We start from the raw sequence: 22,827 nt of genomic DNA, 5'->3' as shown, positions 1-22,827 counted from the left end.
GGTAAGAATCTAGGCTGGGGGCCATATTTGGATCTCCCCGTTGCGTCTGTGAGTTAAAAATGTCATTGTTTATTTATTTATTTTTTTTCTTTCTGTCAGCTGATATGGAAGATGACGATTTCGGTGCCGCCCTGCCTAAAACAAGCTGTATCACTGAGCAAACTCAGTATTTCTTTGAAAATGATGATAAATCCTTTGGTGGGATTGTAGATTGTATAAACTGCTCCAGGTAAAATTTCTTCAGTATAAATAATGACCTTTGCATATTGATTTGTGTTACAAAAGTTAATTACACTATTATAAGAACAAAAAATGTTTTCGATTAATTACGCCAAGCTTACCTAGGCAAGACAGAGAAGTATATTTTAGGATATTTTGGATAAATTGCATTCTCTTTGTATTTGTTAGAATGAATTTTAATTGGAATAATTAAAGAATTATAGAAATATTTTAGTCAAATTTTTTTTTGTAGTCTGTACATGCTCCGTGAAAATTGTATTTCTATCTCCGTTACAATTTGTTTTCTTTTACTCTGTTACGTGAACTTAAAGGAGTTCTACAATATTCAGAAGGAGATAATTTTCTTTAATCTGGTTATGTATTGGAATTTTTGATGGTCAAGAAGATTGTGCAACTTATCTTCAAATGTACCTTCTAGTCCATAGTGCTCATGATTTAAGAGCTGTGGGTCTTATTAAGCAAACCATGCTGGTTTGTTTTGTGCTTCAAAGAATTACTCTTCAGGCTCCAAGTGCCTATTCAAGATGATGTTTATGTTATGTTAAAAATGGATACTTCAGAAACATGGCAACTTGGACCTAGTTCTGTGTTTCATACAAAAGCCTGCTGGGTTGAAAGTTTGCACACATTAGAAGTTTCTGAAAATGTCTTAGAAATTAAAATTAACAGTTAGATTTCGAACTCCTTGAAGACAATATTTCAAGCTAGGAATAAAAGACAGATGCATTGGAGAATGGTGAACAGAGTCAAAACATGCAGGCATTTTTTTTTCCCACTTCTGTACTTCCTGCTCCATGTTGCTAGTATGTGTTTGTGTGGTACCTGGTTGTGCAGAGAACTCGTTAAACTGGGTTTTTTCATTTTGGTTTTGGTTTTTGTAGTGGTTTTTGATTTTGTTTTCAGTTGTGCCACAGTAAATAGTGCCACAGTATGGGAATGATTATGAAAAGACAATTTAAGGTGGCTAAAACAACCAGATATGTAATCACAACGTAAGTTATTTAATTAACAGGTATTTTCTCCTCTTATTGTACCCAATCCGTGGTCCAAACTCATCATCTGGGAAATTTCAGAAATAATCCAATCAATTCACACCTAAGTAATAAAACTGATTATATGGAGTGTTAACAATCTATATGAAAAGACTTGCTTGCTATTTTATATGTGTATGCAAATGTATGTAGAATCCACTAAAAGCAATTAACCTATTAGATTGTCCTCAATTTACCCATCTTTGACAGACAGAATATATTTTATTAATGACTAAGGAATATTAAGCATTTTTTCTCTGCTTTTTTGAAGGTCTGTTTGCCTTTCCTGTAAATTTAAATTGTACGTGAAAATTATCCTCGAAAAATCCAGAAATATCCTTAACTTTAGTATCTAAGGAACGAAATGTAGTATCTATAGCTTAAAGGTATAATGCTGCCTACTCAATTATTTATAAATTGAAAGTGACCCTGCTAACTTAGAGGCCTTTTGTGAAATTTTATGTACATAAAAATACCCCCAAAACACATCCAAAACACAGCATACGTACCCTAAATCTCTTTCTCACCCTGCTTACAGACAGGTTTATGTGTTAGGGGTTTTTTTGGTTGGTTGGTTTTGTGGCTGGAGGTTTTCTCAGTCTTGTCAGAGGAAGAATTGATGCTGAACTGATTTTATTTCTCAGTCCAGCTACTGTTGTAGCAGTACAGAGCTAGCTATTAACTCAATTAAAGTCATTTTATGCTCTTTTCCATTTTTTCCACTAATAAGTCTAGTTGAAAGGGGGAACCATGGAAATGTCGAAAAGATTACAAATATTTTTATAAATGTTTCTTGCTCTTTGTTAATGGGAAAGATAAACAGCAGCAGGCAGACTGAATCTGTGAAGTTGGATTACTTTTATTCCAATGCTGTGTGTCCTTCTCAAATATGGATTTCCTTGCTTCATTTAAACATAGGGTTTTGTTGGCTTTTTTTTCCAGACTTTATCATGCAGAGAAGATTTCAAACACCAATCTAGTGTTCATTATTAGTGACAGCCAACTGCTGTGCCGCTCCTGTGACCCAAAGCCGCTGATGCAAGCAGAGAAGCCGGGTATCCTTTAAAATCACGTTATTTAGCCGTGTGGATTGATTTTTGGCCATGATATACTGCAATATACTTGGAAAAAAAATGGCCTGTTTATGTACATATTAGTAGCATGGTTGCCATTGGAGTACTTGAAGCAGCAGATATTTGTGGATGATATCACAAATCATCTGAAGCAGCAGTCATTGAGGTAGAGAGCAAAGCTGTTATTTGTGAGGCCCTAAACAGAAATGTGCTCACAGGAACTTAATGAAGTTCCAAAAGGCAGATGTAAAGTCTTGGGTCCAGGACAGAAAAAATGACATGCAGCTGGACAGGCTGGGGGCAGGCAGAGTGACTAGAAACAGCTCTTTGCAAAAAAGGACTTGAGGATCATGATGGACGAGAAGTTGAACATCTATCAGTTGGCACTGTGCCTTGCAATAAAGATGGCCAGTCACATCCTGGGCTGTGTTAGGAAGAGTGTAGTCAGCAGGTTGGGAGAATTGATTCATCCCATCTCTTCAGCACTGGTGAGACCACATCTGGAGTGCTGTGTACAGTTTGGGGCTCCCCAGTAGCTCACTGACATACTGGAGGAAGTCCAGTGAAAGGTAGTTGGCATCTGGAGCATAGGACAGGCAAGGGGATCCTGAGGGTCCTGGGTTTGTTTGGGCTTTAGAAAAGACAAGGGTATGTCTATCTCAAAAAAAAAAAAAAAAAACAAAAAAGGGCAAGACCAAGATAAGATAAAGAGTGTTTGGTCATGACAAGCTGGGATGCTGCACTGATGCCTGCAACACTGAGCTGAAGTGATGGAGGCACTTTAGCGTGTGCTCGGTGTCCATGAGAAGTGCTTACTTCTTGTGGAAATTGCTTTAACCATCAAAGGCTAGAGTTTATCCATCTGCTAGCACAGAATTTCTTCCGAGCTGTCTAGAGACATAGGTGGCATACATGCTAAGCACAGACCTCGCAACACATGCATTAAAATTAAAAGCATGTGAAAGGTTGGTGTAACTTACAACCACCTTCATGCCAATCTCTACACCTTTAGCCTATTCACTCCAGTAGATACCTGTAGATGATGATGGACATACATAAAACCAACACACACATATTCTAGGCCAGGAGAAATTCACCTCAATTTTTCTCTGCTATATATGCTAGAGATGGTAAATCAAATCATAACTCAGATTATTATGACAGAATATGGAAAACAATTAGTAACACCTTTGTCCATGTCAGGAAGTTAGTTGAGACAACCTCTCCCATTCCTGCAAGAAAAGCAGATGTGGTAGTGATGGCGGTGTTTCTTGGGCACAAGCAATGCGTTCACTGCCACATTAATAAAACTGGAATTCCATCTACGCTTGGGCTGAAAAGGAAGTTACATTGAGGTGGAAGCAATATTCATGTCATCACAGAACTATGTAAACACAGCTTAATATTCTAATTGGCTCCAGTCCATGACAGCTAGATTAACTGTTGCCACTGTCTGAATTTATAGACAGCACTCACTATAGAAAATGAAGCAGGTTTGATAGGAAATGGGCACAGGACTTGCATTTCCCTGTGGATCCCAATCCTTCCTGAAAGCAGTAAATGACCTCAGATGGCAGCCAGAGCAGCTGGGTGGGCTTATATTGACTAAATCAACTATTTTATTTTTGTTCCAACTATGCGGTATTAAGCTGTTCTCTCTTTTCTATAACTAAGGTATATTGTGAAATGCAGATGTAGCATAACATCACACAAGCAGACAGAATGACCTTTGGGTGCGATTCAGATGGTTGTTATTAGACTTTGCCTCCTTCTGGCTGGTACAGCTTTGCTTGTGCACATCGTCTTTTAGAATATTTTGACTCCTTTTCAGCTGGGCCCCAGCAGAGGAAAAGGGGAGGGGAGTCTGAAACTATGTGAATGAAGACAGATGTAGATAAATTCCCCATCCTCTTGCCTTCTCTTCCATTGAGCATCTCCACTTGTTGCAATGGAGCTGCTGTAGTACCCCACAGTAGCACATGAATAGCATCGCTTCAAGTTAGAGCCACTAAGATAAGTAAAGTTTTGGTACTCAACTTTTTAAAACACTCTAGCTTAGCTTTAAGGTGTGTACTACCAACAGTGGAATAAAAAAAGCTTAACATACTGAATGGTAATATAAGCAGGTTTCAGCAGAAGATGGTTTTGCTGTTTACCATATCCATGCCTTTCAAGTGTTCTGCAATTACTTGTGTCCCCCCTTGTTACCCTGTGGCAAATGTGAAGTTTAGTGTTTATACTGAAATATCAGCAGTTACAGATTTCAGAGATGTAATCTAAAGCATTGCCTCACGGTTACAGTTAGCTAATTAGTAGCATGTCACTGCTCCCATTGCTATCCTGCTGTTCCGCTGTTCCTTTGGAAAGCATTTTCTCTGTCTCCATCATTCAAATGCTGGTGAGATCTGACTATGTTTTCTGTCATTTACTATCAAAGGCTACAGTGGGATGATCTTGTCTATGATATTTGGGGCAATATAGGTATACACATAATATAGGCTTTCACTGCAATTTTCAGCCTATAGATAGCATTACTTTTCCAAACAGGCATCCTCGCTTTTACTGTGTATCTTCATTTTAGCTGAATAACTCAGTAGTAACATATGCTATAACCAATCAGCACCACTGAAATTTTACTACTTTATCAAGTATTTTCTGTAATATTTATGCAATGGTAATAAAAACAACACACAAAAAATCTCAAAAATCCCTCAGCTTTTATTTTGATTTTGTATACAGTTCTGGAAGTACCAGTTCCAAAAAAATCGTGCAGGATATTTATTTTCTTGATTAAAGCAGTATAAAAAAAAAGGGGTATTTGATTTCAATTTATCTGGAGGGTTGGTTTGGTTTGATTTTCTTTAATTTAAACAAGGAACTGTGACTATTGATGTTTATTTCAGCACTATCTGAATTAGCATAAATCTTGTCTCCTGTGAAAGTGTAAACAGAATGTTAATCCTGGTAAAGTACAATGCGCGGGAAACAGTCATGCTCCTTAACCAAAGAAACAGATGAAGGGCCAAATCCTTGTGAAATGGTCAAACAACCTAGGTACAGAAAGGGTCCTGACGTCTGTTTTGACGAAGCCAAACAGGTAACATTGAACTTGTAAGACTTTAGTCCTATCTGTAAAAACAATCGTAGAGCTGTTTTAGAAGCGCAGTGAAAACTATGTTTAAATGTACCTTGGTGCCTGGTAATCTATCTATCACTAAACATACTGTTCACTCTAGACCATAGCCACTCTATTTCAAGTATCCCATGATTAACATAAAATTAACAGCTGCTTTCTTATCTGCCTTTCCTAAAATCATTGCACTTTCACACATGATTCCCGCTAAAAAAACCTGATATTGTCTGTATGGTGCTGTGAAATTCAGGTCTTCTATGGCTTTCACAAATAGATGATAATTTTGGCTTAGAAGTATTATTTTTACATTAATGATTCCAAGTATTATTTCAGGTGTTCTTAAATTATTAAAAACATTATATCTGGTTTAGGATGTTGTTCCTTTTAGAAATTCTGCAAATGTGTATTGACCTTAGGTCACATTCTTAACAGGTATAAAAGTTCATTGCTTTACTGAAATCAGCAAAACTATGCTGTTTAGTACTCCCTGTACTGTATACATTACAGTTTTGAAGGAGAAAAATTATAACTGTACCACATATATATTTTATTTTTAATATACTCTCTGTCTTACCTTTCAAAATACTGTATGAAAGAGAATATGCTGAATTCAGATTGTTCAGAATAAATTTCTAGACAAAAAGTACTGGAGAAGGAAGTACCTGCCATTTTGTAAAATAAATATTTGAAAAATTAATTTGTAATCCCTCGTGCCATTTCTGCAAAGGAAAGATTGTCCAAAACTTGTGCAGTTAGTTGGCTATACCTGCTATATACCAAGTTTTGTTCCAGTATATTCTCTGCTTTTCTTTAAAGAGGCACTGAGATGTCAGTAGTGTTAAAAAATTTTATAGACAGTTGGTATTAAATACATTTTTATAGTAACCATTTTATTTTTAAAAAATAAAGTCTTCTTACTGGCCAACAAATGTTAACAAAAGTGAAAGACTATCCAAAAGCTATTTGGCTGTTGTAAATATTCCAAATCCTCCTGATACAGTTGTGTGTGAAAGTACAACTCTTGCTCACTAGCTTGATGTGCTAATCAGTGTGTAAGTCATGTGTTTTGTAACAGTGGATTGTTTTGGTTAAGTTTATTTGCAAAATTTGCTGTGAATCTCTTGCTCTTGGGTGGATGCTTTCACATTAACTGCTAACTGCCAGCAATCTGCATGATATCTCATCTTGTATGTCTTTTTTTCTGTGTTTTCTTTCCTTTCCTCTACTTGCTACTTTGCCCGTTATTAATAGGATCAGCCTATATGCACAACGAGTCGTGCCTCTGCCATGACGTCCGCTCCTATCTTCATTTTTCTGCAAGTTTTCATGTGGTGTGGATGGTCAGTTACTTTCTCTAATTTTTTGTTTTGTTCTTGGCTTAAAAAATTAGCAGACTTTTACTTACTAAGTGTACAAAAGAAAACAGAATGAAGCGAGTCCCAAAAGAAACAATCTGGAGCAAATTACTATTGCATTATTAAGGGAAATTAAATATGAAAAAACCCTGTCTGGAGCCTTATAAATCACAATTATAGAACACAAGGCCTCTCCCATAGCAAATACAAAGACACGGGAACCTGTTGTGTTTATGTGGTCGGCTCTTGGAGGTTGCACATGTACCAGCTGAGCCAGTGTCATTCCCTTCAAAACGTTTTTCCCTTGTCCCTGTTAAAATGAAACAGAAGAAGAAAGTTTTCTGCACAGAGACAAACAAAGGTACGAAGTAATTTGAAGAGACTATAATACCTGTGAAAATAAAGCTGTACTTAGGGACAGGAAGGATAAGTGCTCTGTGTAAGAGTAAATGTTGCTATTGAGAAGAGTAAGGAGTTTTCACTGCATTCGAAGTAAGGCAAATGTTAATGATGGAAGGTAATGGTGTGCATCAATTTGGTTAAACTATGAATTCAGTAAAATCATACTTTTACTTTTTAATTTTTTGCAACCTAAACGTATTCATTGCCTAATTGCAGCAGAAGGTGGGTTTTTTCTGCTAATGCCATACATGGATACATGAAGTCCTGCATGTTGACCTAATGCAGACTCTGGGGTTCATAACGAAAGCCTCGACATTTTAGACATTTACTGGTGTGAGAGTGTCCACTGCTGTGCTGGTGACATGTATACAAGAGAACTGCTGATCTGAAGAGAATAAAAATTCATGACTTTGTACACGAAGGGGTTTCTAATCAATATTATTATTCAGAAAACCACTAGAGGGAGATACTAACATATCTATCAAAGTAAAGCCGACTGAGAGGCAGAAATGGAAACTTAAGGGTCATTTTTCAGAGTTAGAGTAGTAAAATATCGAAAACTGTAACAATTTAGAACACTTCTTTTCTCAGTAATTTATATTCTCTTTATACTCTTGGGAAGGTTCAATTAATATCACTCAAACATCAGTGGAACAAAAGCTTAAAGTTCTGTTTAACAGCTGTATTTGAGTAATTTTGAAGTTTTCTATTCTGTATTTAAATGATCTGATTTCTAGCAAACCTAGGAACTTGCACAGCCATGGCTGAAAGTTGTAAGGAAGGGTGAAAGTCCCTTCCCCCAAGCCAGTGGTATTTCACATTAATATCTGGAAGATTAACATCTCATGTTCTTACTCATGCAGTTTGCTCTGCAAGTAACCTTGTTTTAATTAAAAAACTACTGTCCAATGTACATAAAGCAGCAGAGACTCACCTTGAGCTGAATTCTTTATGTCCAAAATGGTCTTTCTGCAAAAGAAGTCAAATCAAAATACTGGGAAACCCATGAAATATCGTTTTAGTGGATAGACTTCTGGCAGCAGAAAGTTATAAACGTAATTTTTGTTCATCCATCCAGTTTTCAATAAATTTGTGATTTTAGAAATGGGTTCTCGCTACACAGTAATCTGTGTAGTTTTATTAAAATCACTGAAGCCAACACAGATATAAACCAGCTGATCAGCTTCAATAATGGCAGTTGTAGTTTTTTTTATCAAGGATAAGAAAATAGTCTTTATCTTTAATAGCTTGCTCTTACTTTGTGCATGCACACTGGTTTTGTTTGCCTTGGCTGAGAATAAAGAGAAGATCTCTACAGGTTTTTAGCCCTGTCTGGGAATGTCTTATTTTCATCAGCTCCCAGGGATGTCAGTGGGAGCTTTGAGGGTGATCAGCAGCCCAGACAGCTGTATACACCTTGATGGGACTGGCTGTATCCCTGATCTACGTGTGAGTAGCTGTACAGCTTTGACAGCTTTGTGTGGCAGTCCAGACAAAGTAGGGTGACATAAAATTTGTGAAAGACCGTGCACTGGAACTTGAAATGACTTTTGAGAAAAAACAAAGTTGTTCCCCATGCGATATGAAGCCTTTAAAACATATGCCTATAAAAGGTATAACTTTGAGGCAACCAGTTGATATCAAAGACCAGATCAGGAGATCTTTTGGCAGATACTGTTGTTTCATCCTTTTTATAGTCAGTGTAGCACAATGAGTTCTGACAAAGGATTAAGGTTTCCAGACAAAGTTTTAGTACATTAAACAGTTATAGTGTGCTTCTAAAGGAGTAACGTGTACGTATATGTATTTATATTTCCATGTGTGACTTAAAAATTTTGGACTGGCACTGCCTTTAAGAAAATATTGATATATAGCAATGAATATGTGGGGTTGATACCTAACAATGAATATATGGTTTTATAAAAGCATTCATTTCCATTCTGCAATTGCTGAATAATTTTCACAGTGTGTGATGTTGTAAAATAAGCCTCTATAGAGTTATCATAGTGAGGCATGACATGAATTAGAAGACATTTGGATTTGATGCTTCTCTACCTCAAGCATGCAAGGGAATTTGACATGTGACTTCTTAATGCAAGAAATTTCTGATACACTTCTGATGAAATGAAACTGGCCAAAGAGGATTCTTTACAATTTCTGTTCCAATTCTTTCTCTCTTCAAAGAGAAATAATATACAGAATATTATTTTGAAGACAACAAAGAGAGGACATCCCCTACTGATCTGTTATTTATTCAGGTTTTCTATGTGACTAATGTAGTAATAACTAGTGTAATGGGCTGGAAAATGTCACTGAAACTGCTTAAAAATAGTTCAGTGTCTAATTGCACTGACAGAGGTAAAGATAAGATAAAGTGACACTGTGTAATTTGCTATAAGAAATTTTATAAGCAATCTGAAAAATAACGTTTACAGGAAACAGTTAAGAGGTTTTCTTAAAGCTCAGAAATAGGGAAGTGTTTTCAAAAAAAGACATTTTGAAGACTATTCAAAACTGATATTTTGCTCAATCTGGTTCCAAATTAATGATGGGATCCCACTCATTTCCATAAAACTATTGATTTTTGTAAATTAGCGTGTAATCAAACTATCTCCTTTCTTTATATATATATTTCTTGTAATTTTCACAACTGTTAAAGCACACAAGAAAATCACAATGTGCTGGGGAGGAAAAAGTAATTTAGAAAGGATTTACTGTACCTTCTTTGCCACTGCTATTTTTGTCTTGGCTTAGGACATAAAAGAATAACTGATTCCAGAGAGAATATTTAGAAATTGTTCTTGGCAGAACTGCTGGTTTACCACTGTAAATTGGTCTACAAACCTCGGAAATTCAATGTGACTTTGATCAGTATGAGGTTAAAATCTCACCAACCTTGAAATATGTGTATAAACCTTGCATACTTTTATCTAATAGAATTTAAATCTGTCATTCATAGTAAGAAGATACCTCTTCTGCATGAGGCTTCTAAGACATTCTCCACTGTTGTGAAGTTGTGAATCCTTTAAAAACTGCTCTGTGTAGTCTTAGGGAGAGTAAAAGATATTAAAATACTTCTTTTCAGTCCAATAGGAATACTACATAGTATATCTCTTGAATGTAAAAACAGAGCCCACAAATTCTGATGTAGTTAAAAAAAAAAACAAAAACAAAACCAAACAAACCACAAAAAAAAAAAAAAAACAAAAAACCAAATCTCAAAAAGCAAACAGAAATGTGCAAAAGAATGCAGGTTTTTTTCAGGTACAGACAGTGGTAGGATTAATTCATCAACACAGTTTACCCAATATTTGGTCTAATGCAGAAGTGACTCGAAAGCTGAGTACTGTATAATTCTGTATGTGAAGGTCCGTCTACTCTGTATCCGTATGGGACGCCATTTTCACTATAATGATATTTTCCCCTTCCTCTTACCTACAATTTTGTTTAAGACCTTCAATTTACGTCATACTTTCCAGACATCTACCCTCTGTTGGAAAATTTTAAACCTTATGCTTTACTTTAGACTATTTCTTCAAAGGTGACTCTTCTAAGTAATTTCAGCGATAAGAATCTTAAATACCAAGAGGTAACACTGAGTACTGCTCGTTGAATTCGTGTGAGAAGCAATCTTTACTGATAATGTCTTTTCTGATGGTACTCACTGTGAGGAAGAAGCAACAGCGTTATTTTTAGGTGCTTTGAATAGAAATAAAGCTACATGACAAGACACAATGCAGATGCAAAAAGTGACAGAGCCAAACTAAATAAACTGGAAGTTCAGTTCATCTTCAGATCTTAGCATCCTACTCCAAATCTGGTGCAGCAGAGTTCACTTATGACTTACTTGTTGACCGGAAACCTTAGGAATTTTGAACTTGTAGAGTGCAACCAACTAAAAAAAAAGCCTAAGCCAAAATTATGGAAATAAATTATAAAGCTAACAGACATGTTTGGAAATGGCTACTATCGATAAAGAACAGCAGCTAACGTGAGCTATTTGCTTTAGGACAGAACAAATTTTTTTTCTTCTTGAATGCTGGGGTTTGGGGTGTTTTTTTACATCCAAGTTTCTAAGGGAAACTTGGTGAATGCTGTAATTCCTGATGATGTATTGAGTCTAATTTGTCTGCTTTATCTGATTTTCTGTGTATTTATTCCAAACTGATTCTGATTCCTTTAACCTCTCTGCTTTACAGAATGCATTGTGTGTGGTGGGAATGTCGTTAAAGTCTTCACCACTTAAAACTGAGACAAAGAACTCATTGAAGTCCTTTGCTATGCCCTGTAATTTCCAAGTTCCCTCTTTACACCTCTGTTATCAAGTAGTTGTCCTAACTCCATATTTGGCTTCGTGTTTTTGATTTATTCAAAACTTTCTACTATCATTCTCAGTATACTTTGCAGGGAGGAATAAAAAATTCTGTATCTGCCCTCCTAATTTCCTGTTTATATCTAATCTGCCGGTTTTATGTGCTTTCGTATTCTTGACCATTTGAGTAAACTTGATTTCTTAAATCCTGACCTTTGCCCTATGACAGTGTACTTAATTTCCCTCCTGATTCATGCAGGGGTGTTTCTTTGCTGTTTTGGGTTTGGTTTGGGGATTTTTTTTTTTTGCTGGGCGGGGGGGTTCATTTGTTTCAGGGTTGGGTTTATGGGGGAGGAGGGAGGTGGGGGGTGAATGATTGGTTATTCCAGTTGTGTCATTCGTTTTACCTGGATATATCTAATGCAATGTTTCTAAATATTCTTCTGGATCCTTGTGAGGGACTTGCTTTTTGAGATGTGGCTTCTAATTTTTTCCCTGCTTTCTGTTTTTTGTTTAAGGTTATTTTTTTTCCCTGTTTTCTTCATTTGGGGGTTGATTTTTTTGTTGTTTTGGGTTTTTTTAGCTGCTTTTGGTAATTTTCACATAGTTCCCTTTCTTGAAATTGATATCTTTTGTTTTGGATTTGTGATCTCTCACACAACAATGCTGAATCTTATTGCATTGTGGTCTGTGGCACTACTAGAGCTATACGGAACAGTTCTCTGCTAATAATTTTGAAAAGGACACTGTGCACCACTAAGGATTTCTTCCAAAAGGCAGTCATTTTATCGTATCCAAAAATGTGATCCCTACATCTCTTTTTGATTAGGCATCGATCCATTGTATATGGGGCTTCTCTAATCTCACATAACATTTCATGATTGATATTGTCACTTTGATCAGTTGGTCAGCAGTGCAATCCTAGTATTACATTTTTGTTATTAGACCTTGCAATTTCTTACCCATGGGGATTCCATCACATTTTGCTTTTCCTGTAATACCTTTATGCTATTACACTTTGTATTATCCTTTACGTACTACCCTTCTGTTGTATGTCCTACACTGCCATTCTAACAAAGTTGATAGCTCTGTCCTACTGATTATTCTGCTTCCACCAGGTTTCTGATATGTGTATTATTTTGGGGTGGTTCATTGATCACTTGTCTTCATTCCCCTGTCTTAATTTTATGTTCCTAGCATTGGTGTAGAAGCACTTGGAATTTTTGCTTAAGGATGTGCCAATAAATTAAAGGTGTTTTAATGACCATTCCTTATTTATCCTGATTGTACTTTTAATCCCTACACCCCGCCACCTCTCCCAGCCTTTTCTGAGGCACATTAAATATTAGTTACGTGTGCCTCAGTGACATGTCAGCCTGAACCAGGAGCTGTCCTGTGCTCGTTGTCTTTCGTCTGCTTTCTGTTCTAAATCCTTTTTAATTTCTGTGCCAGCAGCCAGGCTCTGTTACTCTTAAGGTGCAGTCTGTCCTTCCCTGCACATGTTCCTCCTGTTCAAGAAGTTTCCCCAGTTCCTAATATACCTAGATCCCTTCCCACCTACACTGTCATCTTGTTTTTGGAGGCTTGGGATGTCCTGGAATGTTGAAAGTGTCTTTTTATACTATGGGTACAGAATACAGTGAAAACAAGAGGAAGACCAAATATTTTCATCCTTCAGAGCTATCCATGAATCTCAGACTCAGTGGACAGAGCAGTGCAGGGGATGACTGAAATATTGTCCTAGTGTTTTAGGCAGCTAAACACAGATTATAGGATTATATCAGTCCCGAGAAACAAGAAGGTATAAAAATGTTGCAGACTGCAGAACAGGTATCAAATGTATTTCAGCCAGATTAATGAATAAATCCGTAAGAAAAGAGGAAGATATTATGCGTTATAGCAAAGGGGGACCAAATAACAGCAATTAGTGGTGAAAAGGAATGGGGGGAAAGAGGTGTGATTTCTGTGTGGCATAATGAGTCCACTGATGCATGGCAGAGCAGTGCAGCCCAGACCGAGCCTTCAAACTGGAGGGTGTCTTCTCTACCGACTGCATCAAACATGTGCACAAAGCCAATAAAATATTTGGTTCTCGTACTTGAATAGAGCATCAGAGACAGAGAAAGGATTTTCATTCTCTTTGGTCATATCTTCACCTGCAGATCATATTCATTTTAATGGGCGACCATGTTGATGAAATGGAGATGAACATATTCTGGTATTTGTTTTCTAATCTTGAAAAGTTATCTGTTCTTCCATCTTTCCTGACAATAAAGTGATACTCAAAATCTCCAAACTGATGAATTTTAAGAAATATAGATGTGGTTTACTGAGGCCCCCCAGCTATATCCCATAGCATTTCTTTTTTGATTGTGTAAGTATCCCACCTAGTTCACAAGTGACTGCAGTAAGCCTTGTAAGTATTTAATCCTCCCATGCTTATAGTTAATGTAGCAATGCCACACTTTGTATCAAAATTCAAACTTTTTCAGGAATTGTTTTGCTGTTATTTTAGGCAAAATAACATATATAAGACCAAAAAGGATGCCTCAAGGATAGTTCAAAATGTTGAAAACTAAAACGTAGATTTAAATGTAATTAATATTAAAAAATTTCTTCTTTTCTTGTCAACAGGAGGATTCGGCCGACTGCGGTGGTGTCTCTGGTCTGAGTCCATCACTGTGGTCTATGGTAGGAATTCAGTTGGTCCTGCTTTGGCTGTTATCTGGCAGCAGACACGGCCAGTTATGACCTTGCTAAACCAAAACCTGCATAACTTAATCAAGATCCGGCCAAAACGATAGCCTCGGTTTCATTTTAAAAAGGGTCAGCTATTCAGACAGCAGCAGAACAGCAGTGCTCGTGTCTGATGATCACTCGTGGTGAGACTCATAAAGGCACCCACAGTGGCTGCATGTTGGAGTGTCGGATCCTTAAACGTGTGCGAATGCTGCATCATCTATGCCACCCAAACAGAATCCTGTATGTGCTCCACTGGGGAATCTAAGATTTATTTTTTGTTTGTTTGTCTATTGTAATCCTGATGACTTCATGTAAAAGGGCTCCCCTGACAATAGCTTATATCTATGATTTCCATTTCTTTTAAGCTTTGGATATCTTAAAGGTTTATATTCTTTTACATTAACTCTTATTTAAAAAAAAAAAAAGAGAAAAAAGAAAACGTACTCCCCAGTATACATTACTAGCACCATGACAGCTGCTTTGAACATCATTTTTGTCCAAACTAGTTGAGTAAAATGAAAATATTGGCTAGTCTTCATCAGAAGTTCAGCACGATTGAAATGCTTTATGATTAGTGGCTTTTTCTTCCAAAATGAATCATGTAGCCAGCTAAGTTTTGGTAGGTTAATAAATTACTAGTTTTGAGGAAAGAAGGAAGGATGGAAACTTCTGTTTTTAAAAATATAAAGGTGCTTGAGAGTTTAACTAAAAAGTGATTCTCATCTTAAACTTGGTGTCATCTTCTGTCAGAAAAATGTTAATTTCAACATTAATACCTTTTCACAATGCAGTTATATATAAGGCTAGTAGAATCCTTCAAAGGCTCAAACAAAAACTCTTGTGAATAAAAAATGTCTTTGTGATGTTTGAACGTTGGTTTCCAAGGGTATTTTGCATGATGATGCTGCTGCTATGTTACTGTTTTTCAGTTTGTTTTCTTTGATGGTAGAGTATAGTCCTTTGAAAAGGTAACTGAGTGATTCTTTTATTGTGTGAGAAACTGAACATTGCAATGTGTTGCAATCAAATCATATTAAATTATATTATGAAACAGAGCTCTGAATATACTGTGCAATGACAAAGCTGAGAAAATAGGGTAAATTTAGCTATTGTAACAAAAGGGTTGAGTTGGATTTTTTACAGAATAGTGATCTCACATGAAAACCTGTGTACAGATATTTTAAGTATATAAAAATCAGATTTAACACATTTATTTTTGGAAGTATATGTTCTCTAAGGTTCATATCAGGTTCCCCCTTTGCTTCCTTCATATAAAAAATACCCATAATATTAAAACTTCTGCTGTTGCTATTTATTATTGAAAATAGCATATTTAACAGCAAAATGTCCTGGTTGCTGAGATTAGAAAAAACCTAAACAAATGGGGAGCCTTGAATCTATATGTATGCACATTGATACTTGATTGTGAATAATAATTTTAGAAGTTGATTTTATACAACCTCATTGGTGATACAGATTGGTGCAGTCAGTTACGATATTACAGTGTAGCATAGTGTTGATGCAAAGTATGATTTGCGCTTTTTTTTTCTAGTTTTCAGAACTAAACAGTATTGCAAGACAGCTAAACCAATGAATGTGCAGCTCTGCTGGTATTGTACAATTCTGCTAACAACTGCAATATGCAAATATTAATATGACACAATACACTAGCTCTTTAAAAAATGAGAAAATGCAAAGCATTGTTATGTATATGCTGGTAATTGGTTGATACAATTTTGATCATGCCAAAAGCTTAAAGAAATAATTAGGCATGCATTAATATCCTATGAAAACTGAAGAAGCTACTCAAAGCCACGGCATGGCTTAAAAGATCAGATGTCTACGGTAGTTGTACCCATGGCTGGTTTGGTTTTTTTTCTCATGTACCTTGACTCCAGCTATGTATTTGCTCATGTTTGGGAATACAGTGAGTGAAAAAAATAAACCCTGACCTTTTGTTCAGTGATCAGATTTAGCTTTTTAAAAAAAATATCTCTAGTAAAGTCATGGGGTTAAAAGTACAATTAACTATGTTGGATGAATTCAGGTCCTCCTCAGAGAAGGTGGGTTAATTTTGGTAATATGGGTGAAGATAATATTGGAACTCTTCCTTCCAGTCGTATTACTGCCCTTCTCTTCACCCTGTCACCAGTTACCACCTGATAAAAAATTGGTAATGCTGAGACTGCATCCTGTATTTTTCCTTAACATGGTCAATTGAAACTTTATCGGAGAAACAAGTTTTGTAAGGTTAGGCCAATACTCACTACACTCATAGCTTTTACTCCAGAATTACTTAAAATACATATTAGATTGATTTTGCTCTTTTAATTTCTTGAAAGATTGTCAGCATATTAAGTTCTCTATAGCTTTCACTTAGCTTCCCAAAAGAAACCCTTAATGGAAAAGATACATTATTTAACATTTTGGAACAATTGGCTTGTACTGGTCAGCCATATTTTGAGTTCCTTAATAAAGAGTTGATTAGAGTCTGTAGGCAGAAAGAAAGAAGGCACAAAGCCGTGCTGCCACAGAAAACAACCGTGGCTTTTGCTCTCACCCCATTTCCCTTGGAGTGCTCAAATGCAAACGGAGGGAGAAGCCCAGGCCATGCAGACACATCAGCGTTCTTGGGTTATCCGAAGAGGGAAATGTCCTTTGTTCCTCTCCTCTGCCCCTGAAGAAACATGCCTCCATAGAGTAGGAGCCTTCCAGCCATTATGCCCATTTGAAAGAGAACTCAGGATCTGGCCCTCCCAGAAGGACTTAGTACTGTCCCCATGGAACTCCATACTTTAAAAAGGAAAAAAATGAAATTTCGGCTTCTTTTTACAGAAAGCAATATATATTTTGATTATGTCCAAGTGATGGTCAAGATTTTTTTAAATGCATTACCTAGATATCTGCCAATTACAAAACAGACAGAAAATGCAATGATGTGAGCTATAGCTATCTCAAAGTATGAACACCAGTCTGATAGAAATAACTTGCATGAGTAAATACATACTGTCGTTCAGAAGAGTGTCCTGACTCTCACATAATGCATAGTAGCCATCTTCTCTTGTCTGTGAGAGAAGAAACTTGATCCTAGGCTTTCAACTGAGACATTTTCAAATTACAATATGTTGTAAAAAATTGGGGGTTTTTTTGAAGCCAGATGAAAAGCTCTGTTGATATTTGCTCAGATCCTTTAAATAGCACTGAGAAAGCTGTTGGGACTGCTTCAGTTTACGCAGAAGTCATGGAGCCTATTGTACATCTGACAAATAACCACCATTAAAGCTGTTACAGCATGGTACTGTGCAAAACATGATCTGAGGACTTAACATGAAAGGTTTCTTTCTAGTTTTTCATTTAAACAACCAGCATTACTGCCAAAACCCTGACCGTGGTCCATATTTGTAACAGGTTTTTAACATGACATAGCAGGTTTGATTGACAAGATTTTTAGGTCCTGTACCTTTAAGACTTTAGTATGACCTTTTTCATGTTTCTAATGCTTGAGGCTTTACTGCTTAACTTGACAAAAAAACAGTGTTGCTGCCATTTGTAAGTTTTCCTATAATATTCCTTTTAATAACTTAAAAACTGGCCTTACTGGGTTCAAATAGGCAGTATCCCTTTTAAGTGACCTTTGCAACCCAAGTGTTACTTGCTGTGGTTGAGAGTTTTTCAGTACCACTGAAGAGACATTAAGACCTTCTGTTCCCATTAGCACTGAAGCTCAGAAAACATGAGTAGTATGTCTTAATTTCAAAACACAGCCTCAGTCCCACTGGTCCTAAAAATTCAGATGCTAGCACACTGGTTATTAGGAAGTGTATTAATGCCCACAAGGCACTGCAACGCACTCGCGTGTTTTTGGAATGTCGACTGAAGGTGAAATCTTAATAACTCCTTCCTTAGGATAAATTTTACCCTAGCTGCATCCGACATCCAAGCCTTTAACAAAGGCCAGATTTATTATTCTTTTTTTCATACCACAATGTTAATATTGTTAATACTCATTGTACACTACTGTAAAAAGATGAAAACAAAGTGTCTGAAAACAATTCAAGAGTTTTGAAAAGTTAGCCTCACCCTCTTCCCAGCTACTTGCATCTGTCCTGTTTATGGTTTAAAAGAAAAACATCATCTTGAAGAAATAATTTCACTGAGGCTAAAGGGATACTGTCTTGTTCAGATGCCATGAAATTGCGATTGTGATCTGACAAAGCTGTCTTCTCTTCTCGTGTTGTATGGAATGTCTGGATCATGCTTTCTGGGATATTTTTATTGAAATGCTCAGTGTGCGTTTCTGCAAAAAAAGACTTGGTTGCTCTTACAAGGCAAGCGGGTCTTTCTCCCTTTTCTTGTGTTCTCTTGACACTTTTGTGGAACTTGACAAGCCTGGAAAAATAATTTTTTGTAAAAATTTGTACAATAATGTTATAAAAAGTTTATAATCCTAGAACTGTTGTGTTAATTCTTGTGCAAAAACAGTATATTCAGAATAAAAGTTTATCATTTAAAATCAACAACTACTTTGATTGTTCACTCTGTATAATAAAAACATGTAAATAAGAGCCTTCATAATTTGCTATGCAATACTTCTGAGTTTGCTCTATAATTGCACCCAAGTGTCTTAAAGGGAGATTTTCCAATGTGGAGACAGTGACTTAGCACAGGTCTAATTGGGGTTCAAAGGAGGATGTGCAGCAAACCCCCATTTCTGCTTCATTTGTGACTGTGAAAATTTCAAAAAAGTGAAAAAAAAGTTGTAGCCAACGAAAACTGAGAGTCGCTAAAGCGCTTGATTAAAGCAATAGTCTGCAAAACATCTGAAGTAGCCCTGTTGTTTTGAAACAATTGCTTTTGGAAGGATTGCCATTTACTAACTTGTAAACATCGATAAAGTCCGAACGTTCATTCACATGGAGAGGCAGAATAAAATCAGATGGCTCAGATGGGTGCGGCCCAAATTGTGCCCCCACCTCTGACAAAGATCGCTGCATGATTTATGAATCAGCTTCTGTACTGCTGCCGTTCGCAGATAAGCCTGACGTTCACAGTGGGTCTGTGGACCTTGATAATGAGGCTTGAGGTGTTTGGGAGCTGCTTCCCTGGGCTTTCAGACTTACTGCGGTGGCGCTGGCACTCTCCGCAGAAGGGCAGGGCAGATGGCTGCGAGTGGTAACTGCTGCAGAAGCCCAATTTTAATCCTTGACTGCGTGTGTGTCAAAGCCCAGAGAGAATGGCAGTCGTAAATTACTGCTGGGTGTCCCGAATCCCTGAGGAGTCAGATAAGAGAGGAAGAAATCAAATGCAGACTCTGATGCTGCAAAGTAACAGATCACCCATGTGGAAATGCTACAAGGCAGCGCATGACACTGTACATCAACATCCAGAGATTACTGGCCTCAACTAGATTAAACATTGCCTCCTAACTACATGATTACCCCCACATGCTGAACTCATTGTATCATGTTTTCTGTATGCTGACTGCCATTGAGACACATAAATAAATAAAACCCCAAAATCCCTTCCTGGTACATGTTTAATTTGAATTCCTCATCACAATACACTAACCATTAAGGACCAGGAGCTGACACTCAGAAAACACAGCGTTTCTTCCCCACTTCTGGACCTTTGACTTCATCAGTTCGATTTGGGAATGGCTGCGTTGCAGTGAGATGCTCTGTACTAGTTCTTGGTGCAAATCAAGCCAGAACACGATGGGCCTGTCATAGCGAGTTAATTTGAAAGATCGCTTCGTGTTGCCCGATGCCGCTCTGTTGCTGCCACCCATCTACGAAAGTCAAGAAGTTATATAACGCTGATGCTATAAAAACCCTTCACTGTCACATCTGTGAGCCCAGTGCTCCTTGTAATGCTCGACTGAACAAAATGCACACCCTAAATGGTACACCATATTCTCTGCCTGTTGCGAAAGACATTGACAGTGATGTCTCCCTTTCCAATAGGCTATTAGGAGCTTTTGTTCCCAAAGTGTATATGGGGTAGGAGGGAAGGAAAATGAGGCTTTTTCACGGGAAACATTTTATCTAAATTCTGACTGTATTTCTTCTAAATGTTTTATATGCATATTTATTTCTCTCTTTTCCTGATGGAGAACATCATGAAGCTGACTTTTCCTTTTGAAACCTTGTTCAGAAACCCAGAAGCCTTTTAGTAAAGTTTCCCGTTTTAACAGAACAACCACACCTTTGTTTCTTTTGGGGTTTGAACCTCTTTTCCTTTGGATCTCACACACATTTTCTTGACGAGATCTCCAGTGTAAATCCCATGTTGTGTAGAACAGATCTTTGAACTTTGTAGTAAGTGTTTCCCTCAGGGAAATGGTAAACGTGTTTGTGATTTATCTCACCTAACTGTAGTTGTCTACAGTTATTCATGAGTTCACTCTGCGGTGAACAGAGGTTAGGAGCTTCCTATACAAGCCTCTGGTCCTGCGCAGGCTTTGGCCATCTGCCTTAATGATTGGAAGGTGGATTCTTAAAAAAGAGTTTTCTACTTCTGGTTTAGCAGTATGCCTTTTTGAAGAGAGGAATTATCACATTAAGTAAAAGCTGCATCTGCTACTTTATCCATTACTTTCATGTTTGGGTTTTTTTAATGGTCTATTAGTGCTGCTAGGTTCTGACAGCTGTTTTGAGACAGAAAATATGAAATAAGAGTGATATTCACTCTTCCTTTTTAAGAAAATCTTTCAATTATTTTTTCAGTCTGAATTAGTTATTTCATAAACAAAATAAAACATGTGGAATTGGGAATGGAAGCCATCTCAGAATTTCCGTTTTAACCCAGAGTCTTGTGATCTCAGACACCATTCTGTGGCTTGATTATTTAAAAATAATTTTTTGGAGTATTATAATACACACACACTATGGAAAGGGTAATTAACATGCTTAGAACACTGACTAATAGTACTGTGCTTTGGTATGTGTGGTTGGCATGTATTATTCCTGTCAGCTATTTCGAGAGTCCAAACAATTAGTACTCACTACGGTAAGGGTTAGTCAGTTTGTCATATAAGTTTGTATCTTCAGGAATCAATTAGCTCTGAGAGAGAACTGCAGGCAACTGAGGTTTAGCTCTGCCTGGAAAGATACTGTAATACCTAATTTCAAATGGTCTGGAAATTAGGAGCATTCTCCTGTCCTGCCTGCCTGTAGTCTGCACAAAGGATAAAGGACCCCATATAACAGCAGGATTTGCTTTTGACATCTTTTGGGAATTTCAGTATGGGAAACAACATGCAGGAAAACTTTGAAAACCTGCGGCTAGATCCTATGCAGTGGGATTCACTAGGTGAGCCCTGGGTGATTCACGAGGTGTCTGTGTTCCTAGGCTGATTGGTGGAGATCCATGCAACATAGTCAGCAGAGGAGGCAGAACTATTCAGGCGACCAGCCACTGTAGGTTTGATTGAACCTTTCTATTGAAATTGAGGCGCGAGGATGCTAGATCCAAAGAAAGACAGACCAAGCAGTGGAGATATATTAACTCAAATCTTGATTCTTCTGTTTTGCTGGATCAAGCTAGTTCTTAGCATCAAGGTCTGGGCTCAGTAAACTCCACCTAAGGGAAGACAGATGTGAAATTTAGGCTCTTAGCTACCAGAGAATGACAGAGATTTACATCTGCTTTAGCAGCCATTGCTATGAAGACATAGCGGAAGAGATGCCAAACTCCAGGTCCTGAAAGAAGCTTGTTTTGGTGGCTGTGGTTGGAGCACAGTCTGGCCAACAGTGAATTCCTTCCAAAGTGGAGGGGAGGTCATGGTGATGGTGAAGGGGATGTTACTCATCTTTTACAGCGTGTGCTTCTATTTAAAGTACTTGTCTCAAAAGTGTAAAATCCGTTTCTAATCTGTCTTTAGTCCGAGGATATCTACGGGACAGGGAATCTGAGCACTTACAAACACAGGCAACAATGAAATCTAGCCCACAAGCTAGATGGCTACCTTGAATGGTCTTGCATCAGCCTGTTCAAGAAAGGTCTACAATAAGCAGAAAAGCAAACAGCTTTAAACTTTTCCTTTCTTTTTTTTTTTTTTTTTGTTTTTTTGTTTTTTTGTTTTTAAGAAATTGTTACCACTATATTGTGACATGAGAAGAAATGGAAAGGTAGGTAGAACTTTAAGAGCCAGAGAGTTTTAGACAGGTTATGTGTTTCTCCCTATGTAGATGGCAGTGGTGTGCAGGCTATTCAGCATCATAGTTTTGTGTGTTTGGCGTCTCAAATTTTGACTAAAAGTCACATTTTAGTTCTTAGATGCTATGCTTTGGGGTTCTGAACTTAGACAATGTTTCTGGGACATTTCTGGGTATCGTGTTTATGCCATTAACCACTTGAGTCTGTCTTTGGCTGATTTTTAATACTTATGTCCAATTCCAAGTCACACATGTTTTAAAACACATCTTTAATTTTCAGTGAATTAAAAGTCTCCTCATCCACAAGGAAAGCTGTTGAACTTAAACCTAAGCACTTAATACTAGGAAGTCGGATTGACTTTAGCAGACTGTTTTATTGCTCA

The 22,827-nt window shown here is 37.2% G+C and overlaps 1 protein-coding gene across 5 annotated transcripts in view; it reads left to right on the top strand.

The window, feature by feature from the left end:
- The window catches only part of CACNA2D1 (calcium voltage-gated channel auxiliary subunit alpha2delta 1), a 428,163-nt gene extending 413,866 nt beyond the window's left edge, over positions 1-14,297 (top strand). For 4 of the 5 annotated variants that reach the window (XM_086474480.1, XM_086474471.1, XM_086474465.1 and 1 more), the window contains 4 exons: positions 100-229; positions 2,214-2,326; positions 5,359-5,441; positions 14,181-14,297. In XM_086474480.1, the coding sequence (XP_086330606.1) occupies positions 100-229; positions 2,214-2,326; positions 5,359-5,441; positions 14,181-14,297 (443 nt within the window). Of the gene's footprint in view, positions 1-99; positions 230-2,213; positions 2,327-5,358; positions 5,442-6,728; positions 6,818-14,180 lie in introns of all 5 variants that reach the window. The other variant, XM_086474456.1, reaches the window with a different exon arrangement.
- Positions 14,298-22,827: the final 8,530 nt, after the last annotated feature.

Source organism: Leptosomus discolor, chromosome 1, assembly GCF_034619465.1.
Source record: "Leptosomus discolor isolate bLepDis1 chromosome 1, bLepDis1.hap2, whole genome shotgun sequence".
Lineage (NCBI taxonomy): Eukaryota > Metazoa > Chordata > Aves > Leptosomiformes > Leptosomidae > Leptosomus > Leptosomus discolor.
This window is presented reverse-complemented; position numbering and strand designations above follow the sequence as displayed.